Below are 20,947 nucleotides of genomic sequence, written 5' to 3'. Positions count from 1 at the left end.
CTCTCTCGGCCACCAGTTCTTCAACCATTGAGCATAACAAGATTTGCTGGATAATTTGTTAATATCATGCATTGTAGCTGTCAAGACATCAGATATTGCATTATCTCCTGTCGAAAGTGTTGCAAGGAAATTACCCATGACAGGAAGATGCAATAAAGCAACCACATCCTCTAAAGTGATGGTAAATTCTCCCCACCTTCATATGAAAGTATAAGTAGGAACGCACCAACGATATAGCAAAGCTACTATACCTCTGACATCATGGTAAACCGACAAATCTCCAGCTGCTTGAATAGCTCGTGTCACTTGTGCACGATCCAACATGGTTCTCACATGGATATATCCCAACATATGTCTTGCCCTTCCAGAGAAGTCTGTTAAGGGTTTTCGAGAAAGCTTGAAGTCTATGCGTGAACCAGCATAATGTCTTCCTTGTAGACAAACTCGAATAGTCACTTGAGGAGGCACCAATTTTCTCTGAACAATATCCATGGGATCTATGATAAGACGAAACGAGGAACCTGGGAGACGTTTTTCAGGCTTATATTGAACCACAAAGAAATCGTCATCAATGTTTGGAATATTATTTGTTCCAGCTGTTTCTTCTTCTTCTTCTTCAACAGAAGTTCTATCTACAAAGGTATCATTTCCTGAGGTTGTATCTGTGGAAGTATCATCTCTGGAAGCATCATCTTTGGAGGTGTCATCGTGAGAATTAGTCATCTTTGAAAAGTTGATGTGACATACATACATCATTTCTACTTCAGCACATCATTCAACAAAACAATGGATCATGGAATGAAAGTGTGCATCTACAAAAATGGTAACTTTCAAAACTCTTACCTATTTACAACTTCACTAGCAGTAGTGACTATGACGCAAAAACTTCGAAAACTTTCTCGTTCCTTCGAATCTGCAGAGACGAGCAAAATTCATTATTCAAAATCAAAACTTGATTTTTCATAAAACTGTGAGCAATTCACATAATTTTCACCATGTGAGCGATTACACAATCTTCACCGTGTGAGCGTTAATTGATTTTCTATTGTATTAGCATACACTATTAAATCACAAAATCCATAGAAACAATATTTTATCAAAAATTGTTTACTTCTAGCAATTGTTGAAAATCAAAATTTGATTTTGTATAAACTTCAAATCATGTATTAAGAAAAAACTTGAACAAGTCACGTAAATTTAAAAAAAAATATCGTGAGTTAATAACTCACGTAAACAAAAAAAAAATCGAATGGGTCTTTTTCTATTTTTACAAAGGTCCACATATTCCAAATAAATTTTCTTTTCGTGAAAACTCATAAACAAAATTCTATCATTAGACGCAGGTCTATTAAAAAAAATCTCTCTTAAGATAGGGATTATCGTCCGTTTCCTAAACCGACGGACGTACGTCTATTTACTAAAAAACAAATTTTTCATAAGACCTATGCATGCACGTATACATATGAAATTTTTTTTTGAGAACAACTAACACACAAAAAAAAAAAAAATTCACGTACCTTGATCGGTGCCGGCGAAACTTCAAACAAATTTTTTTTTCCACGAACGTGAAGAGGAGAGGGAAGTACTGGTCGGTTGGTTGGAGAAAAATAATTTTTTTTAGGGTTTCTTCCCTTTTATTTCCAAAAACCTAATGTATAAATAAATTAACCAAATCAAACAGAGCTTGTGGTTGGTAGCCTAGCGACAAGCTGGGCTCCAACTCCTCTCTTAATAGCAACGCCTAGTCTATGGAAAATAAAACTAACAAAACCACTACTCGCGTCAGTACTAACTAAGAAATTCTTTAAACGCTTGAAAAAGCACGAAATGTCTTCACCAATCTCCCCTAGAGTGGAGAAATCTAAGACACCCAGACCATATCCCAAAGAAGTACACTTGTCTAAATATTTAATGATTTTCTTGAAACCGCATTAGAAATAGCCTTTCCTGAGACAAATGAACGAATACCATCACCAATGAAGGGCGAGACACCAGTGACATCCATGCAAACATCTTGGCCATTTTCCCGGTTAAGAACAAGAATCTCAGCATGCCTCAAATCTTTACCATCATCTGACAACATACAAAGAATGACTTCCTTACGCGCAGGCACACCAGCTTTCTAACAAATATCGGCCATAACATCACGAACAAGATCCTGATGAAACTTACTTCCAACATATTTAGCACAATGAAGCGCATGGTCCCTAAAGATGTCCATAGATTTTTTAAAACTTGAGCATAAACCATTCTCAACAAACAAAGGGATACCAAGGCGATAACAGAGCAAAACTCGGAACTGTCTAGGCCCGAGGCTCTGATTAATCCCACTAATAGGTAATGCTAATAAATAATCTTGAGCATGCTTGACACGGTTACACTTCCACAAAATGGAATCTCTTGCAGACATAGAAAATTGGTCTGGGATTTGCTTCTTAACTGCATCAAAATAAGTGACTGCCAGGGCGTGCATGGAAGTGGGGGAAGTATCATCGACTCAATAAGAAGGAGGTAATTCAAATACCTGGATAAAGTTCTGAAGAGCCATTTGATAAGCAGAGCCTTTGTTTGTTGGGGATAAATTACCAAGAATAATCTTCTGCACTGAAACTATCTGACTCTGGGAAGCAAGGTAACAGTAGGTACGAGTGTCAGCCATGGTATAAATGCCCAAACCACCATCTTCGATAGGCAAGGTAGTCAACCTCTGCTGTAAAGGAGCAAAACCAGCACCGTCGCTAGTGATTAGTAATCTCAAATACTTAAGTAGATGGTCATCATAAAGATCAGTGGCTGGTTGCAAGGCTGCTGGATTGGTAGTACGCATTGCAAAATATAATCTAGATACACCACTGCAATTTCGAAGTAATATCATCTCGCTTTAAGGATCCTTGAGTTATTTTTGTTGCATTCATTAATTGAACAGTCTTATTCACCCTGTTCAACATCATGTAACTAATAAAGTTCAAATCCAAACTCACCGGTCCACTTAAAATTTTAACACCATTAGAAGGTCTACCAATGTCATGGGGAAAGACACCCTCAGCCGTGCTTCTTGGATCAATAGAAGGCTAAAAGACTTCGGTTTTCTTTACATTAAGATGAAATACCCTACTTGGCCCTTTAGTTTCTATTATGCTCAAGGATTTGGCCACCTCCAAAGTATCACCAATAATGGTATCATCATCAAGGTACCAAGCGTGTAAATCAAGCTTGTACTGAGAAGCAATAGACTTCACTAGAGGGTGAAGTGTCAACGCAAACAGCAAGAGACCGAGGGGGTCACCTTGTTGAACTCCAAGTGCGGACGACAAAATATATTGGTCATAATAGAGCTTACTAGGTCGTAAGTAACAAGATTCTACCCAGCGGGAAATACCTGGACAATGTAGACGAACTTCCTTGATGAGTTGAGATCTGCTCACCATATTAAACGCATTAGAAAAGTCAACGAGAAACATTGACATTTAATCTGGGTGCCCTTTCATCTTCAGTAAGCAATTCACAGCATGTAAAATGCTTCCCCCACCCCTCCCCCCTCCCCCCCAGCAGGCACTCCAACTCCAAATTGGTAGTCACCTAAGTAAGAACTCATGTCTTTTCCGACGGAGAAAGCTGCTACCTTCGAAACCAATCTTCGCCAAACAGTACCTACAACAATGGGTCGAATACCACCCCCGGGTTTAAGTAATGGATTTAAGGGCGCGCTTGCAATGAACTCACCTAGAGTCTCAGGGAATTTTCCAGCTAACCAAAGGTTGACAACCCCTGTAATCGAAGCGAGTAAATTATCCGCTACTGATGCTGCCTCTCCACTCATCACATCAACTAAATGTTGAGCACGGAGGCCATCACGACCGCGCGACGTACCTTTTGGGAAGCTTTTGATAGCTCCCAACACAGCACGGGAGTCAACAGTGATTGGGTCGACCATGATATCATCATCGGGAATGGCAAAGTGGAGGCGCATGAGGGTGTTTGTCTTGAAATTCAAGATAAGTTGTCTCATTGCATGGAGCCACTCCATACGAGGAAAGTACCCGTATTGCTGCAACAAAATTGTCGCAAGCTATCTTTTTTCGGCAAGCCACCATGTTGGTATCTCCTTGCTTCTTCGAGTCTGTCTTCCTAGATCCTACGTGAACAGGCTGATGCAACAATTTATTCACCAGGACAGAGAAGCCACCAGGCTTCCTCCAAACTGAAATTTCATGGTTGATAGCCTCAACCTGCAATCTCTTCATGTTGCCTGAATTTTCTTCAGCTGAGCTCCTCGGTCTGAACAGATCCAAAGTACAGATTGGAAGAAGGATCAGCTGCAACCATGCTGATTAGCTACCCGGACTACTAATAATCCTGTCAATAAAAGTCTTCAGCTCCCTTGAAAATGCAAGCCTACACTGGTGTGGGATGCAGGTTACAGTTGTAAACTGTATTTAAAGAACAACATTGAGTAGGTCCGTAGAAAGGGATTCTACGACATCACTACTATGAATCGCAACACTATCATCACAGACTGCACCAATAGAATATTCCAGAGCGATGGCACTTACCACAGGCTTATCGACATCGTGAATAAGGAAATCTGCAGGTATTCCGTTGAATAGCCCTGCAACAACGTCTCCATGAACAACCCCTTCACGACCCTTACAGGGCATATTCCAGGCATGTAGATGCATACATCTACAGCATAACCACATCTTTAGCAAACCAAGAACCTAATAAAACAAGGATTTCCTTTTTGGGGTTGGGCCCATAAACGCTAAACCGGCAGCCGGACGTTTGACCGTCCAAATCAGCAGTGCCTCGTCTCTCCGTAATAATGATATGACACTCTATCATACCGTCAGGGTCCTTACCTGTGCATTTTCTCGTACATGACATCATTGGAGAAAATCGGGGATTCTGAAAAATACCTTTGTATGATTAAGATTCAATCACTTATCTTGTCTACAGAAAATCACCATCTAGTGCTTACTGTGAAACATGACTGTCCCTCACTAAGCAGGGGACTTAATGTTGATGATGGATTTCCGACAAAGGTCAAAATCGTAAAATCATGATACTGCATGTTTCTGACCCGGCTTCAGGAATGTATGTGACGATTCATATTTTACAATCTGTGAACCGTTTCACAATCTCTGACTGAGCGAACATTCCTCTTAGAGCTATAATGAATATGTTTCTCGAAAGGCCTCCTAGATAAGCGTTCGATGCCTCACACATTTCATCATCACCTCTACATAGAATCAAAATGATTAGGCGGTTCTCTAGACATAACGTTTGTTAGAGGGCTTAACGCCTTCAGGACGTCACGCTGCTTGTTGTTACCTGACTACGTAGAGAGACCGTGTATAAAATCTCTTAATGATTGGGCGGTTCCTAGACATATGTTTGTTAGAGAGATTAAAGCCTTCAGAACGTCACGCCATTCATTGTTCCTGTTTGTACACCCCCCGGAACGAATATGATGCTTCAACTATCTCATATCTCGATTCTGCAAATAGATTAATTCTAGTGTGCAATTCGCCAACGGAATTTCTAAAAAATAATCTATTATATCTCATTACTCCGTTCCATGGCTGATCCCAGCTGGATTCCTTGGATTAGTAATAGATAACCATTTTATCTCATTACTCTGTTCCCTGAATCCCCGGCTGGATTCCATGAATTAGTAATAGATACTCAACGCATTTTATTACTCCCTTTCATGAATCATTCTCAGCTGAATTTCATGAATTGGTAATAAATATTCAACAATCGGGCGTCTGGGCCACCACCGAGTAAGCCCCGAGAAAATGGTGCAAGTGTACTTGACAATAGTGCACGAACGACCACCGAGCACACGAACGAACATTCGAAAATATGGACAAACGAGGAACTTATGAAGAAAATAATATTAAATAAAATAAACAAGAAGTATGGGACCGGGCCACCTGCCGGCCGGTCATGCCGCCGTGGACGGTCCCCCTCTCCCGTTATTTTATTTTATTTTGTTCCCTCATCTCATGGAAACTCCTTCATTTGAGCAAACTCCCTCGTTTGAGCCAAACTCTTAGTTTTTCCATACTTTCATCGAACAAAAAATAGGGAAAGGTGTCACGGGACCGGGCCACCTATCCGCCGGCCATTCCCTAGCATTGGCTGGTCCCACACCTTACAATCCCTTATTTTTTTCATATTATTATTTCCATCATCTCATGGAACTCCATCGTTTGAGCAAAAACCCTAGGTTTTCAATATTTTCTCAAATATTGCTCAAACCATGAAAAAGCCAAAAAGTCAAACGGTCACATGACCGACTAGGATACTCACTTCAAGTATTAAAATATTATTATATTAATATTTTCAAAATATTGGTCGCACGATCAAAGTTCCACTTGCTCATTCGAGCAAAATCGAGAGTTTCAGTCAAGATCAAACTCTTCTGAAAATCCAAAATGTTTCTCAAACGTGCACCAAAAAAAATACCAAAACTTTCAGGACTGAGACACAGACACCATGGTGACACAAGCATGCTACTTGACTGACCAAGTCCGGCCCTAAGGCTTGCAATGATCCGGTCCCACACATCTTTATAATTTTGACCTAATTTACTATCAATTATTCGTATTGGGTCCAAACTCTCTTCTACCAACTTGAGACTCAGTCAATCGACCGTCAACTGGTCCCATGACCACCAAAGGCCGGTCCCATGACCTCTTGGTCGGTCCCTCATCTCTTCATAACTAAGTTTTACTACCTAACTCTCACACGAGCACTATTTTAATAAATGATCAAACCCGCATTTGATCATCCGTTCACCAACTGGTCAACAAAGGACTTTGGTGCATGCTCACTCGAGCACTTGGAGCTACATATTCGGCCATCATCCCATGTAGCCGTTCCCTCCTTCACTCAGTGACTTATTTTCAGTAAATCATCAATTGACCAACAATTGATCAAAATTAGGGTTTCGAACAAATGCTCTGCAAATCATAATTCTGAGCGAGTTCAAACACTAATAATTTTACGTTAATCCAACAATCAACATCCAGATTAATTATACAATATTCAGTACAACTACCAATTAAGATTTTATTCGGTCATGCTACCAATAATTCATCGAATGAGCAATACTTGCTCAATTGCTCGAATATTGATTCAACTATCAATATTCAGTAATTTATCGAATGACCAATACTTGCTCAATTGCTAGAATATTCACTCAACTATTAATATTCAGTAATTTATGGAATGAGAAATACTTACTCAGATGCTCAAATATTGATTCAATTAAAAATATTCAGTAGTTTATCGAATAAGCAATACTCGCTCAATTGCTTGAATATTGATCCAATTATCAATATTCAACAATTCATCATACGAGCAATGTTTGCTCAGATTATCAATATTCATCATGATGACTCAACTATCAACATCATCCATTCGAGACCTATACGTCCCAGCAGACATGTTCAATTCATGAATCCTAGAGCATTCAACAATCATGCTCGACCGAACAATACTTAGACTCATCGTCTAATCAAGTCAATGACAGACTAATCAAATATACGTCTGCCTTGCAGACTCCACGTTCGTGAGACATCAATCATGTCACATGGGGGATATTAATTAGGGTTTTGGTCTGGAGGCCTACGACACGTGTGTTCATACACGATGAGAAATGTGAGTAAGTCATGCAAGAAGTTGAGGGAGTTAGCAAAGTAGTGGGTGGACAATCAACCAAGTCTCTGCACGACTTGGAACTGGTTAAACTACGATTTCCCACGCTTTCACTCGAGCAACTGTCACACTTACTGGAGATTAATGTTTCTACTATTCTGGCAATATAAATAAGTCTCCAAATCCATGATTGAAAAGAGGGACAACGTTCGTCTAACAGAAGAATTCTAATTGAGCAATCACTCTCAAGAATTCCATCAATCAACCAGAACTTATTCGAACTCAACAATTCACAGAAAACTTGTAGAAACCTTAAACACATTCACAATCATCATTTATCTCACACACTTCTCAGCTTCCCTCTTACAAATCAACCCTCTTCCTTCTTTGTGACCGAATTGACTCTGGAACGGCCATTGTCTTGGTTTAGGTCGGAATCCTACAAATTGACCTCTCGAACTCAAAACACTCTCGTGCAGTGCATCTGTTTGAGGATAAACAGTTTGCTCGGTTGAGGATCCTCCATCCACACGGTCGTCTTTATGTTAGCTAAAAAACCAGCAAATCGATTTTTCCCATCGACTGACATATTTTCTTGATTGAGTCTGTCTGTCTAGTTGATTCTCACAGAATTATATTAGAGTTAGTCTATACAGATTGCTGAACGAAATATTGGGTGTGGTTGTTAGACCCCCGCTTTTCAATTGGTATAAGAGCAGGAAAACACGCTAAGACCTCATAAGTCTGTGTTTGTAGCAATCTGATTTTTGTGGACAAAAGTATATCTCGCGATTACGTACATAGAGATGTCCTCCAAAGTTTTTGATTATGCTAAATTTCTTCGCCTTACCTCAAAGGATAACTCCTTAGCTGATTCTTCTGAATTTTGAGGTAGAAATTTTTTTCTATCAGATTCTGATAACATTCCCACTAAAGTGACAATTGACACTATGTCAAATCTGAAATGGAGATCACCAGAATTTTTTAAAAAATCTGCTGAGATTATTAATGTTCTAGTCTCCAAAATTAGATCTCTTGAAGAAAAATATGCTCAGCTCACTGATGAACTTGAGAAGTCCATTGGTAGAGAACGAGAACTTTCTAGTATTGTTGAGTTTTTTTTCTAACAATATCGAAAACCTTGTTCAAGAAACTACTCTACAACATGAAAAGATTAGTTTGCTGGAAGATAATATTAAAGAATACTCAATTAGAGAAGAACGTTTAATGGAGACTCATTTATCATAATTGAACAACCTTCATGTTGAAAAAGAGAAACTTGGTGTATCTCTTTCACTAGCCCAGGAACAGTGCGATTCCTTGAAAAAGGAAAAATCTGTTTTAGTGTGTAAGCCTTCTTCTGTGCTTATCTCTAATACTCATGTGGTATTACCTAGCATAAATAAAACTAGTCCAAAGAAAGTGTCCGCTACATGACTTTCGGTTTTCCAAAAAGGCTATGAGTATAAAACAGGATTCATCCAATGTCTCTTATCCACGAACCTGTTCTTTCTGCGGGAAAAAGAATTACAATGTCCTACATTGTTTTGCTTGAAAGAAATAGATTTCTGGCCTTCAAAATCTACTTCTTTTTACTGTCGACGGAGTAAATAGTCTGAATACATCTACAATGGACTTCATTCCTGCAGAAAACCAAAACTCTCATAATAGAGGTTTCCATCACTCCTCTAGAAATCGTTACAAGAATCTTGTTCCTCTTTATGATGCAAATCCATACGTCACAAATGTACACATTCTCAGTTATTATGAGAATAAGTCTGGTAGACCTAAGTCTAGGAGATGGAATTCTCAAAATTCTGATCCTCTGGAACCAATCTCTGGAGGTCTTAGACTTAATCCTCAGAAAAATCCTTCTCATGGACATTTAAAAGGGTTTATGTCTAATTCGACTGTAATGAGATATAACCAAAGGAAGGTAAAGAATACACAACACAAGCACTCAGAAGGTATTTACAACTCTTCCCTCAATTACCGCAGTGGGATTACTTCTAGATCTGCTACCTAGCTCTAGGTATGCTCATCCTTGTTTTCTAAATTGAGAGTTGCAAGGATGATATTTGTGGATGCTCAAGTTCGTTGTATGTTATCATCTGATCTTGTTGTTTTCTTTAATTTTCATATGCTCTAGTTTGTAGTGAATTCTCTAAATTATCAAGATATGAAAACAGACTAGATAACTGAATGAAAAGTGTATTTCCTTATTTTGGATCCTTTCTGACCCATCAACCTTCTTTAACCGGTCCGCAAACGTTCGTGTTCTCTTCTTCTTCTCATGAGTTTTTAGGGTTTCCGCAACAAGGGTTTCTTTCTATTGTTCTCATATATATATATATATATATATAGTATTTTCTCCACCCCTATTAAAATACAAATTATGTAGAACTCTTCTAAAACTCCGGAAGTAGTAAACCTTGAGATGGAAGAAGACATCAAAGGATGCAATTTTGTTCAAGAACTTGTCTTGAAAAAGATGATTGCAAGAAAGGAGTACAACTACTGGATTAGTGAATCTGTCAATAATTTAATTCTTTTTCAGAATGACTCAAAGGTTGAATTTGCAAATCTTCAACTGCAAAACAGCTCATTGATGGTCAGACCAAAATCCTTGAAAATCAAAAGGTCTTGATATGGAACCATAAAAAGCTCATCTCTGATTGCATCAAATCCAGGAAACTTGCTCGCATTGTTGATCGAAAGGTGAATGTTCTAACTTATGAACATGGAGTTTCTACGGTAAAAAGAATCAAGGATATCGATAATACTTTTTATGATTGAGTCATGGAGAGGTATGATATTAACAAAGAAGACTGGTCTTTTTATTTTGTCTAGGAAACTTCTTATGAGAATTTATTCTTGTCTTTTAAGAAGGATAACTAGGGTTTGGAATAGAAAATATTGTGATTTCAAATAGATGTTGCCAACATATTTTCATCTTGCAATGTTTTTAGATTTATTTATTTAAATTCTAAGTTATTTGGAAGATGATTTTGCAGTATTAATTTCTATTGGTTTTATATATTGCAAAAATTTGTTATTGGATATGTGTGTTTACGTCCGTGAACTATGATTATCTCATATACGTCAAAAGTTAAGTCTATTGTGTCATTATGCAAATATTGATGAAAAATAGAATAAACTTTTGAATATTCCGCAGTATTGATCTTTCCCTGATCCACTTTTATCTGAAAGTACTGTATGGCTTCATAAGTTTTCTTATGTTCAGTGTTTCCGATTAGATTAATCAACAAGGTCTCCTGTGGATTAATTTATTCGAGTTTTCTAGATACAAATTCATGTTTCATGTAATTTGTTAATGTCTAAAGAAATCCTTCTTTTCTTGTAAAAGTAAGGTCGCTCTTGTTGTTCTTTTGAGAATAATATTTCATGGGGGAGTGTTCTTAATTGAACTTGCACTTAATTACCAAATCTTTGTGGGGAGTGCGGCTGTGGAATATTGTAGGAGTCATCTTGTATCTTTATTAACTCCTTGATGAATACACTAAGTTTCAACTATGTGAAATCATCGAAACAAAGTTGGTATGTTCTCTTTTAGTCATGAAGTATCTCTATGTGATTTTCAATCATGATCCTTCGTTTGTTACAAAAGGCGGTGTAACTGTTCTAAAGGATATTGGTGCATATAATCCTGCCGAGATTCTCGCTGCAAAGCAAAATTCGCTGATGGATTAAATGTTATCATCCATGTCTTTACCCCAGATCTTCAGCATCATGTGACTACATGCACTAAGTCTAAAGATGCTTGGGATATCTTAGAAACCGTATTTGAAGGGAATACCTCTGAAAAGGAAGCTAGGATTCAAAACCTAAATTATGATTGGGAAAACCTTCGTATGGATGATGAAGATTCGTTTGATAAATTTAATCACAAAATGTCTGAAATTGTTAATGCATCTTTTGCATAGGGTAAGAATATTCCTGGAAAGGATATTGTGATGAAAATTCTCAGATCATTGCCAGCTATATACGATTCTAAGAAGCATGCCATCGTTGAAGGAAATTATAACCTTGATACACTTTCCATAAATACTCTTGTTGGGAAGATAAATATTTTTGATCTTGAACTGAGTAAAAGAGAGAAACTTCGCATGTCTTGCAATCCCGTTGCTACATCTGAGGCAAAGTCTCTATGTCCTTAATTGATTGATACAAAGGATGAGAATTGCTTTAATTCAACTCTCTCACTGTTTGTACAACAGTTAAAGAAAACCCTAAAACAGAGAAAAAGAAAGTCTCAAAAGAATTTGTCTTCAATCAATGGAAATGATAGAAAAACTATGATAATGAAACTTGTGCTATGTGCTCTGGTTATTCTAATAAGGAGGTTAGTAAGTTAACAAAAGCATGGATGGAAACTCTTGACTACTGTCCTGAGGATGAAGTTTGTGAAGGTTCTCTCACCTACTTTGCTGATAATCACACTTGTCCTTCTAACATCTCTGATTGTTCCATGATAAACGATCTAACTTCCCAAGAAAAGAAAACTGATCTTTTAACCAAAGATTTGTAATCAATGAAGAGTATGTTTCAACTGGAGACATACGCCTGGATTAAAAATATTGAAAATCTGGAATGTCAACTGAAAAAATTAAGATAAGAAAAAGCGACATCTCACAACCGTGATTTCAAAAAGAAAAATCGATTATCTTCGATAAACTCTTTTAAAGTCAATCAACATATTACTCCTGAAAATATGTCATACTCAAATCCCTTTTGTAATGAGAAAGACATAAAATACAATGGCACAACATGTTATTTGTGTCCCTTGTATAACAACCAGGATCACCCAGAAACAGTGTGCACAAAGGTTCTTCAAAAATATCTTTCCACTAATTTACGTTATTAGAAGGAGAAAATAAAATATCATAAGAATTCTACATCACTTTCGAAAGAGATAGTCAGAACCATTCATAGTTTACGAAAATAGATAAACAGGGCTTTCAGAACATTGCAGGAAAGGAAAACATTTACCCTTGATCGTCTCCCCATAAAAAGAAATCAGAAACACGGATTAACAAAATCTTCCTCTTCTCATGAGAATCCTCCCGATCCTCCATTGAATGGGAGAAGTTACAATCTGTAATAGGTTCTGAGATTTTTCTTGTTTTTCCCTTGAACAAGGACTATAATCTTCAAGAGGGATGTAAAAAGATTTCCATTATTTTCTGATGACTTTTCTCTGTATCTCGTTCTGGAACTCTATTTTTCTGATCCAAGAATCGTTTCTGTGCTTAAACGGTTTTCCTAATAAAGTCCTTTTGGGATATCCAAAATTCTGTTAGGGGTTTTGGTCAAATGTTCCTTTAGGAATTTATTCCATATCTTCTTCCCTTTAAATTGGAAGATTTCATTCCTCTAAGCAAGCATTTCATCTATAATATTCTATCATGTCCTCATCAAGTCTTTCCAGTAAAGAAGATGATGTCTGGACTGTTTTCTTTCCCTCTAAGAAAGTTCATTTTGGTTCCTCCGATAATGAGATGTGTGAAGACAAACGTCATTCCGCGTCCAATGTGAATCCTACTGTCTCTCATTTTAAAAAACTCTCATTAACCATGAATCTTATCTTGGAACAAGTACGTGCCTTGAAGAGTGAATTCGAATCTTCAAACAAAAGACTTGGGAACAAGATGGATAATCTTGAATCCAGGATTAATCTAATCGAAGATGAGCTTGATGATTATAGGGAATATGAGAAGAGTCTTCAAAGTAAGTGAAATAATTTGTTGCTTGCTTAAATAATGTCTAGGAAACTTCTTATGAGAATTTATTCTTGTGTTTTTTAAGAAGGATAACTAGGGTTTGGAATAGCAATTATTGTGACACATAGTTATTGTCAACGTTTTTCATCTTGCAATGTTTTTAGATTTATTTATTTAAATTCTAAGTTATTTGGAAGATGATTTTGCAGTATTAATCTTTATTGGTTTTATATATTGCAAAAAATAATTTTGTACGTGATATGTGGTTTACGTCCGTGAACTGTGATTATTCCATATAAGCTCAAAATTAAGTCTATTATGTGATTATGCAAATATTGATGGAAAATAGAATGGACTTTTAGATTATATGTTCAAGGTTAAGTCTATGGTATCATTATGCAAATTTTGATGAAAAATAGAATGAATCTTTGAATATTCCGCAGTATTGATCTTTCCCTAATCCACTTTATGTGAAAGTACTATTTGGATCTATAAGTTTTTTATGATGAGCATTTACGATTGAATTAATCTATGAGTTTCTCTTGTGGATTAATTTATTCGAGTTTTCTGGAAACAAATTCATGTTTCATGTGATTTTTTAATGTCCAAAGAAATCATTCTTTTCTTGTGAAAGTAAGGTCGCTCTTGTTGTTCCTTTTTGGAATGACATTTTATGGGTGAGAGTTCTTAGTTGAACTTGTGCTTAATTGCCAAATCTTTGTGGGGGTGCGGCTGTGGAATATTATAGGAGTTATTTTCTATATTTATTAACTCCTTGATGAATACACTAAGTTTCGAATATGTGAAATCATTGAAACAAAGTTGATATGTTCTCTTTTAGTCATGAATTATCTCTATGAGAATTTCATTATGATCCCATAATTTTTTGTACCTTTGCCAATTTATACTGACAAAAAGGGGGATAATTATTTTGTAGTTCACACTACATATATATGGTATACGGATCATTATGTAAGGGGGAGTGGTTTTCATTGTGAGATGAAGTATTGACTAAGTGGGAGTGATACATATCACCATAGTATTATTGTCAAAGTTATGGTACAATTGAACTTTGATATTGTGTAATAATACTATGACACTGTATAAAATATGAAAACAATCTTGTTATAGCTACGGATTTTCAACAACAATGATGCTGGGTCGAACACATTTAGAGTCACTGGAATACTTGGAGGGGCAAAGAATTCAAGTAATGTTGAAGAACCAAGGAAATCAATAAGCATGATGGATGAGAAGCTATAAGGTCTTATTTATTTTGTAATTCATATGTATTGATAGTTTTGTCACTAAAATTGACAACGAGGGAGATTGTTAAGTTTAGTTGATCAAAACTATAGTCTTGATTTCTAGTCTACCTATAGAAGTTTTGGACTATGATAGATTGTATAGTTGAGCTTTAGACTTCATGGCGCTTACAACTGAAGACGAAGATCTATTGAAGAACTCATAGGAACTTCATCAACAAAAGGTATGTGGAGACTAAACTTATCTATGCTCAGAAGTTTATTCTATTCTTACTTATCTCCTATTGAGATAAAAGTCGTATACGACATAGTATTTCGTATCATACACATTTGGTACTTCGAGCTGAGTATAACTCGCTTATCTGTTTCTCGAAATATGTGTTGGTATTTTTCTGTCTTAGCTACATTTATCATTATTCTTGACTTTATGTCAAAAGATGATCTAGTGGCAATTGCCTTGAAACGTCTTACATGATTTGTGTGAGACAGTCATTTGATGTCAACTTGAAAAGTTTTGTATTGATCATTCGATCACTTGAAAATTGCTTATTAGCAAATGGTGTGTGTGAGACATCCATTGTCGTCTTCTAAGAATGTTTCAATAATTGAAATGGGAGTTAAGAGCAAAAACCATGTCTGGATACATTACAGTTTGTCTACTAAGTGTGCGAACTGTTTGATATAATTCAATACCGGAAACCAAGTTTGCATACCCGTTCACAAACTGTTTCAACTGTTAAGTTAGGGTACTTAAGTTTGCATACCCGTTCCCAAACTGATTTAACTGTTGAAGTCCGAGAGCTAAGTTTGCATACCTGTTTGCGAACTTATTCACCTGAGTTTGGTCCGTAACTAAAGTTTCTGTACCCTTTTGTAAACTGTTGGTTCACTACCATTTTCCGGAACTTAAGTTTGCGTACCTGTTTGCAAACTTAAGTGGTTCAAGTTCTAAAATTGGCAACAATAAGGAATGCAATCTTTCCAAACTGTGGCTTAAGTGTTCATGAATTGATTCTTTTGAATCATTTCGATTTTGTTTCAATTGGATAATATATACTTCTACGTGATTGTTAACAATTAAACAACTCTATGAATAACATAATTAGATTATATGGTTATCATTCATGATTGATTGATCTTCATAGTTGATCTAGATGTGTTAGATGAATGTGGATTAGACAAAAGTGTTCATATGGCTAACCTTGGTTAATTACTATTGAACCAACCTTATGTACACGTTCAGGTACGGTTACCCATATCTAAATGAAGTATATTTCATTTGTGTGTGACAAGCTATGTCTGTCTAATGATGGAAAGATATTTGATTTCATCTAAAGGTGAATAATGAGTGCTTTGTTTTTAAGCTAACTAAGGAAACCCTAATTTGAAAGCTATATAAAGGAGAACTAGATTTGGCCTTCACATCCACTTGAGTAAATTTCCCATTATGATTCAGATTTGCTCGTTATGCATGAGTTTCATGGACATCTTGAGCAGCTTTACACTTTATCAATTTTTCTTGAGCTGCGCGATACTCAACTTCTGAACTAGCAAGCTCCTTCTCCAACTTTGTAGCAATGTCATCACATCTGTTGCTTGTTTCAGCTGGAGCATCATTTATGTTATCCTTCTTAGATCCCACGTTCAAAGGATTTTTCTTTTTCTCATCAGTTTTTCGGTTTTAGCCTGCCAAACCTGTTTTATAGAATGATTAACCGCGGGAACAATCTATTTTTCCTTACCAACACGCTTCTTGTTAATCTTCATTTTACATTCAGTTTCATCATGACCAACAATGGAACAATGTAAACAAAACTTAGGGCACTTAGAAATATCTATGTATTGCCAAAAACTCTTACCACCGGCGTTTAATTTAATTTAATTGTTGGATGTTTAAATACTTTTGATGTATGTTGATGCTTTTAATGATTAATGAAGTAAAATAAGATGTGATTGTAAGTTTAAATAGAGCTTATGAATTATAGAGAAAAGTGGTATGATCAAAACAATTTTTTTTTTTGACACAAAAGAAGGATTTTATTAAACATAAAGCAATGTACAGGATAGCAATCTACAAAATTAAATATCCATTAACATGCCCGAGTATACTTCTGGGATATTATCAAAATACTGAAACGAAGTTTTAGATCTTCTATCCTTATTTGCTAGCTTATGAGCAGCAGTGTTCGCCGTTCTTTTAACATAGTTGACAGAGCTACTATTTACATTGTCTAAGAGGTGCTTTATTTCTACAAGTAGACCATGATTTTCCCACTGTACATACAAGGTTGTACCTTTGAAAGAGTTAACTACATTTATACAGTCTAGTTCGAAAACAACATTCTGAAGCTTTAAAGTGTTTTCCCAGATGATTGCTTCTTTGAGTGCAAGGCATTTAGTCCGCGTTCAGTCCTCCATTGCCATGGCTACCTCTGATTTCCCTGCAGGTACATGTGGAATCTCTTATTATTATCCCAATACCATATGCATTATTCTCAATATCAAAAGAAGCATCAACATTGATTTTAAAATGATTAGTCGGTGGTGGTTGCCATGTTGGAGTCTGATTAATTGCTTAAGACTAAGCTGATGCAGACTGATTCCATGAGTTAAGACATTGATTGACTATGTATTTTATGTTTTGTAGTGATCTCAAGATATTTGGTTTCTTGTTTCGGAACACTTTGTTGCATCTATTATTCCATATCTCCCAAGTAGTAATTATTACTCTAATAATCCAGTTGTTCCAAGAATTGGATTCCATATTGGTTGATTCAGAGAACCAGCTGATAATCCAATATGTAACTGTGATATTAGATGATTTTATACTACTGACATTTATATTCATAGAAAACCAAATTTCTCTAGCAGTGTCACAACCTAAGATGAGATGCTCTAGGGTTTCTGGACAGTTGTTACACATTGTACAGGTTGTAGTTATGTCTTCCTTGTAAAAACTTAGCTTGACTAGTGTTGGTACTATGTTTCTTAGATATTTCCAAATGAAATGTTTAACCCTATGAGGGGTGTTTATCTTTCATAGTTGTTTCCACACTGCTTTAGGCACTATCTGAGATTGTCGACTTCTTGGAGTTAGAGCATTGTATGTTGATTTTACAGTAAATGCACCTCTTCTATATGGTTCCCAGATCAAAGTATCTTGACCATGCTGAACTAACTACATCTTCAGGATAAGATTTGCAGTGTCTGCATCGAACACATCTTTAACTAGAGTATTGTTCCATCTTTTTGAATTTTGTAACATGAGATCACAGACATAAACAATTCTAGCCGTCTCTGCAAAGGAATTATTTAGAGTAGGTGGTTGATCTAACCCCTTAACCCATTTATCGTACCAAACTAGAACTTTAGTGCCACATCTAACATTCCACCTATAAAACTTTCTAACTATACTGAGGCCCTGTTCTATCCATTTCCAAATCCATGGAGAATTAGAGTGTTCTTATTGAAGATGTAGGAAATCACAATAAGGCGAAAATTTGGGCTTCAGAAGTTTAACCCGTAGCTGTTCTGATTCTGTACATAGTCTCCAAGCTAATTTTGCTAATAGAGCCATGTTAAATTGTTCTAAATTTCTAAATCCTAAGCCACCTTCATGTTTTGAATTACATAGTGAATTCCAAGAAATGATGTTGATACCTTTATTTGATCTATGGACCCACCAAAATTTTCTTTGTATAGCATCAAGTTGCTTCAAGGTATACTTACGCAGTCTAAAATTACTCATATAATGCGATGGAATTGAGCTTAAAACTGAATTGACCATGGTAATTCTGGTTGGTTGGTTTAGGAGTTTAGAATTCCAGCCACTCAGTCTGTTGTTAAAAGCATCACTAATTGATTCAAAAGATGAAGTTTTAGATTTACCAAGCAGAACCGACAGAACCAAATACTTATCTGATTTACATAATTGTCTGACTCCTAGTTTGTTTATTATTTCCAGTTTTTGTTGATGTGAAAGGTCTCCTGTAATGAATGCTACTGATTTAGAAAAGTTTATCATCTGGCCCGATATAGCTTCGAAATTGATTAATATATCAAGAACAGAAGAAATACCTCTATGATCAGCTTGAAAGAAGAGCCTACAATCATCTGCGAAAAGTAAATAATTAACTGGAGGAGCTTCTTTTTCCACCTTGATACCCTTAATCAAGTTATTCTGCTCAGCTAGGAAGAGACTTCTTGACAAATACTCCATAACTATAATAAACAAATATGGGGATAATGGATCCCCCTGCAGAAGACCACGTGAGGGATGATACTGAGCATAAGAGCTATCGTTCAACTTTATAGAAATTTGAACTGTTGATATGCACTGCTGGATCAGTTCTCGTCACTCTTTGCAAAAGCCTAAAGATTGAAGCATATGATCTAGAAAAGACCATTCCAGTCGATCGAAGGCCTTTGACATATCTAATTTAAGAGCTATATACCCTTTCTTAGACTTTGATTCTTCGTTGAATGGACTAACTCATGCGCTATGATGATGTTATCATTTATATAGTCCCCCTGTTTTTGGAAAAGAGATACTTTCACCTTTTCATTTTAGCCCAAAAATATGCCAAATTGAAAAAGTGAAAGTATCTATTTTCCAGAAACGGAGGGAGTATCTTTTAGGAACATATGCAACCTGAGTAGGGGATATGACTTTGTCCATCAGTGTCTTCATCCTATTAATTAACAGTTTTGATATAACTTTATAGGAGTTATTACACAGACCTATTGGCTTATAGTCTTTTTTTTTACTCGGTCAAATAAAATTAAGAAAGCGAAAAAATGTACAGGGACTAGGTCTTCCTAATGACTAGTCGTGATGCCACTCACTGGAAAACCTATTTGAAATGATAATAAACTCTTCCAGGGCATTCCAAAGATGGAATAAAACCTGGCCTACTCTCATAAAACTCAAAAATATCCTCATCCAGCAAACAGGCTTGCTTGGCCGAGGCATCAACTGAGAAATTAACCTCCCTATAACTATGAATATAACGAACGTTGATGTAGTAAGACTTTGCAATTTTCCACTTCTGCACCAGCTGCCAAGGCAACTCACCCTTTTGAAAATCTTGAATGCAACTTTTCGAATCAGAACGAATGCAAATACTCTGCATATTCCATCTCTTAGCCACAATCGCACCATAAATAATCACACATACTTCCGCATAGAAATTTTTTTGCCAACCAAGGCCAACACAAAGAACACCAAGCACCTCCGAACTTGTATCACGAAAAATAACACCTGAACCAGCTTGGCCTGGGTTTCCGAAAGATGCACCATCACAATAGATCATGATTTCATCTTGATTAGGAGGAGTCCATCTAATCTCAATTGGGGTAGACGTTTTGCATAATCTATGCCGCACCTTGAAATAATTCAGAATGCGTAACTCCTCTAAAGTATTATACATGTGGCCCTTCATTCTAATTGAATTATCACGAATTACCTGATAAACTCTCCCTTTAAAGCCAAGCCATTGAACTTCCATATCATCAAAATAAGACTTATTGCGTAACTTCCATAACTCCGTGACAATTGCAAGATTTGCAACTAACCACAGGTCCTTTATCATTCTGCTTCGACCCTTAGCAGCCTTATACGAGTATTGGCCTATAGTCATTTGGTGTTGATGGGTATTGGGTTTTCGGAATAAGACAGATGGAAGTATGGTTTAGATGAGATGGTAATTTCCGAGTTTAAAAAAATTCCTGCACCATATTGGTAATGGCATCCCCTACTGTATTCCATTGGGTTTGAAAGAAACCTGCGGGAAAACCATCTGGTCCCGGAGAATTCCAACTAGGCATGCTTTTTACCAAATTGTAGATTTCATCCTTGGTGCGAATTAGCATGAGACTGTCAATATCTGAAGGAGTAATTAGCTTATGAATATGATCAAATGAAGAATCTGAAAACAAAGGATTGGTGGTGGTTGATATTCTTGAAAAATGACTGGTAAGCAGGTTAGCTAGGTCATTACTAGTATGATACTATCTACCATGTGAGTCTTTTAAAGAAACAATGTTGTTTCTGGCTCTCCTTCTGTTAGCAAAACCATGAAAATGTAAAGTATTATTGTCTGCTTCCCTGATCCAGTGATCACAGGATTTTGATGTCAGAATTCTGCATGATTACCTTTCCAATGATTTACTTTGTTGATGATGTCTTCAATGTGGTAGTTGGTTTGATCATCAAATGACAATGATTTCATATAAGAAAGTTGACCTTTTAACCACTATGATTGATTATCTATGTAT

The 20,947-nt window shown here is 36.4% G+C and overlaps 1 protein-coding gene across 1 annotated transcript; it reads right to left on the bottom strand.

The window, feature by feature from the left end:
• Positions 1–19,524: 19,524 nt before the first annotated feature.
• Positions 19,525–20,310, bottom strand: LOC113272877. Its single transcript, XM_026522669.1, has one exon. The coding sequence runs from the start codon at positions 20,308–20,310 to the stop codon at positions 19,525–19,527; it is 786 nt and encodes a 261-aa protein (XP_026378454.1).
• Positions 20,311–20,947: the final 637 nt, after the last annotated feature.

This window comes from Papaver somniferum, chromosome 4, assembly GCF_003573695.1.
Source record: "Papaver somniferum cultivar HN1 chromosome 4, ASM357369v1, whole genome shotgun sequence".
In the NCBI taxonomy this organism is placed as follows: Eukaryota; Viridiplantae; Streptophyta; class Magnoliopsida; order Ranunculales; family Papaveraceae; genus Papaver; species Papaver somniferum.
The sequence above is the reverse complement of the archived record's forward strand: the minus strand, read 5'-3'. Positions and strand labels throughout refer to the sequence as shown.

What these genes read in the sequence shown, in the direction of transcription:
- LOC113272877 (XM_026522669.1), bottom strand. Translation starts at nt 20,310, where the DNA reads ATGACTATAGGCCAATACTCGTATAAGGCTGCTAAGGGTCGAAGCAGA.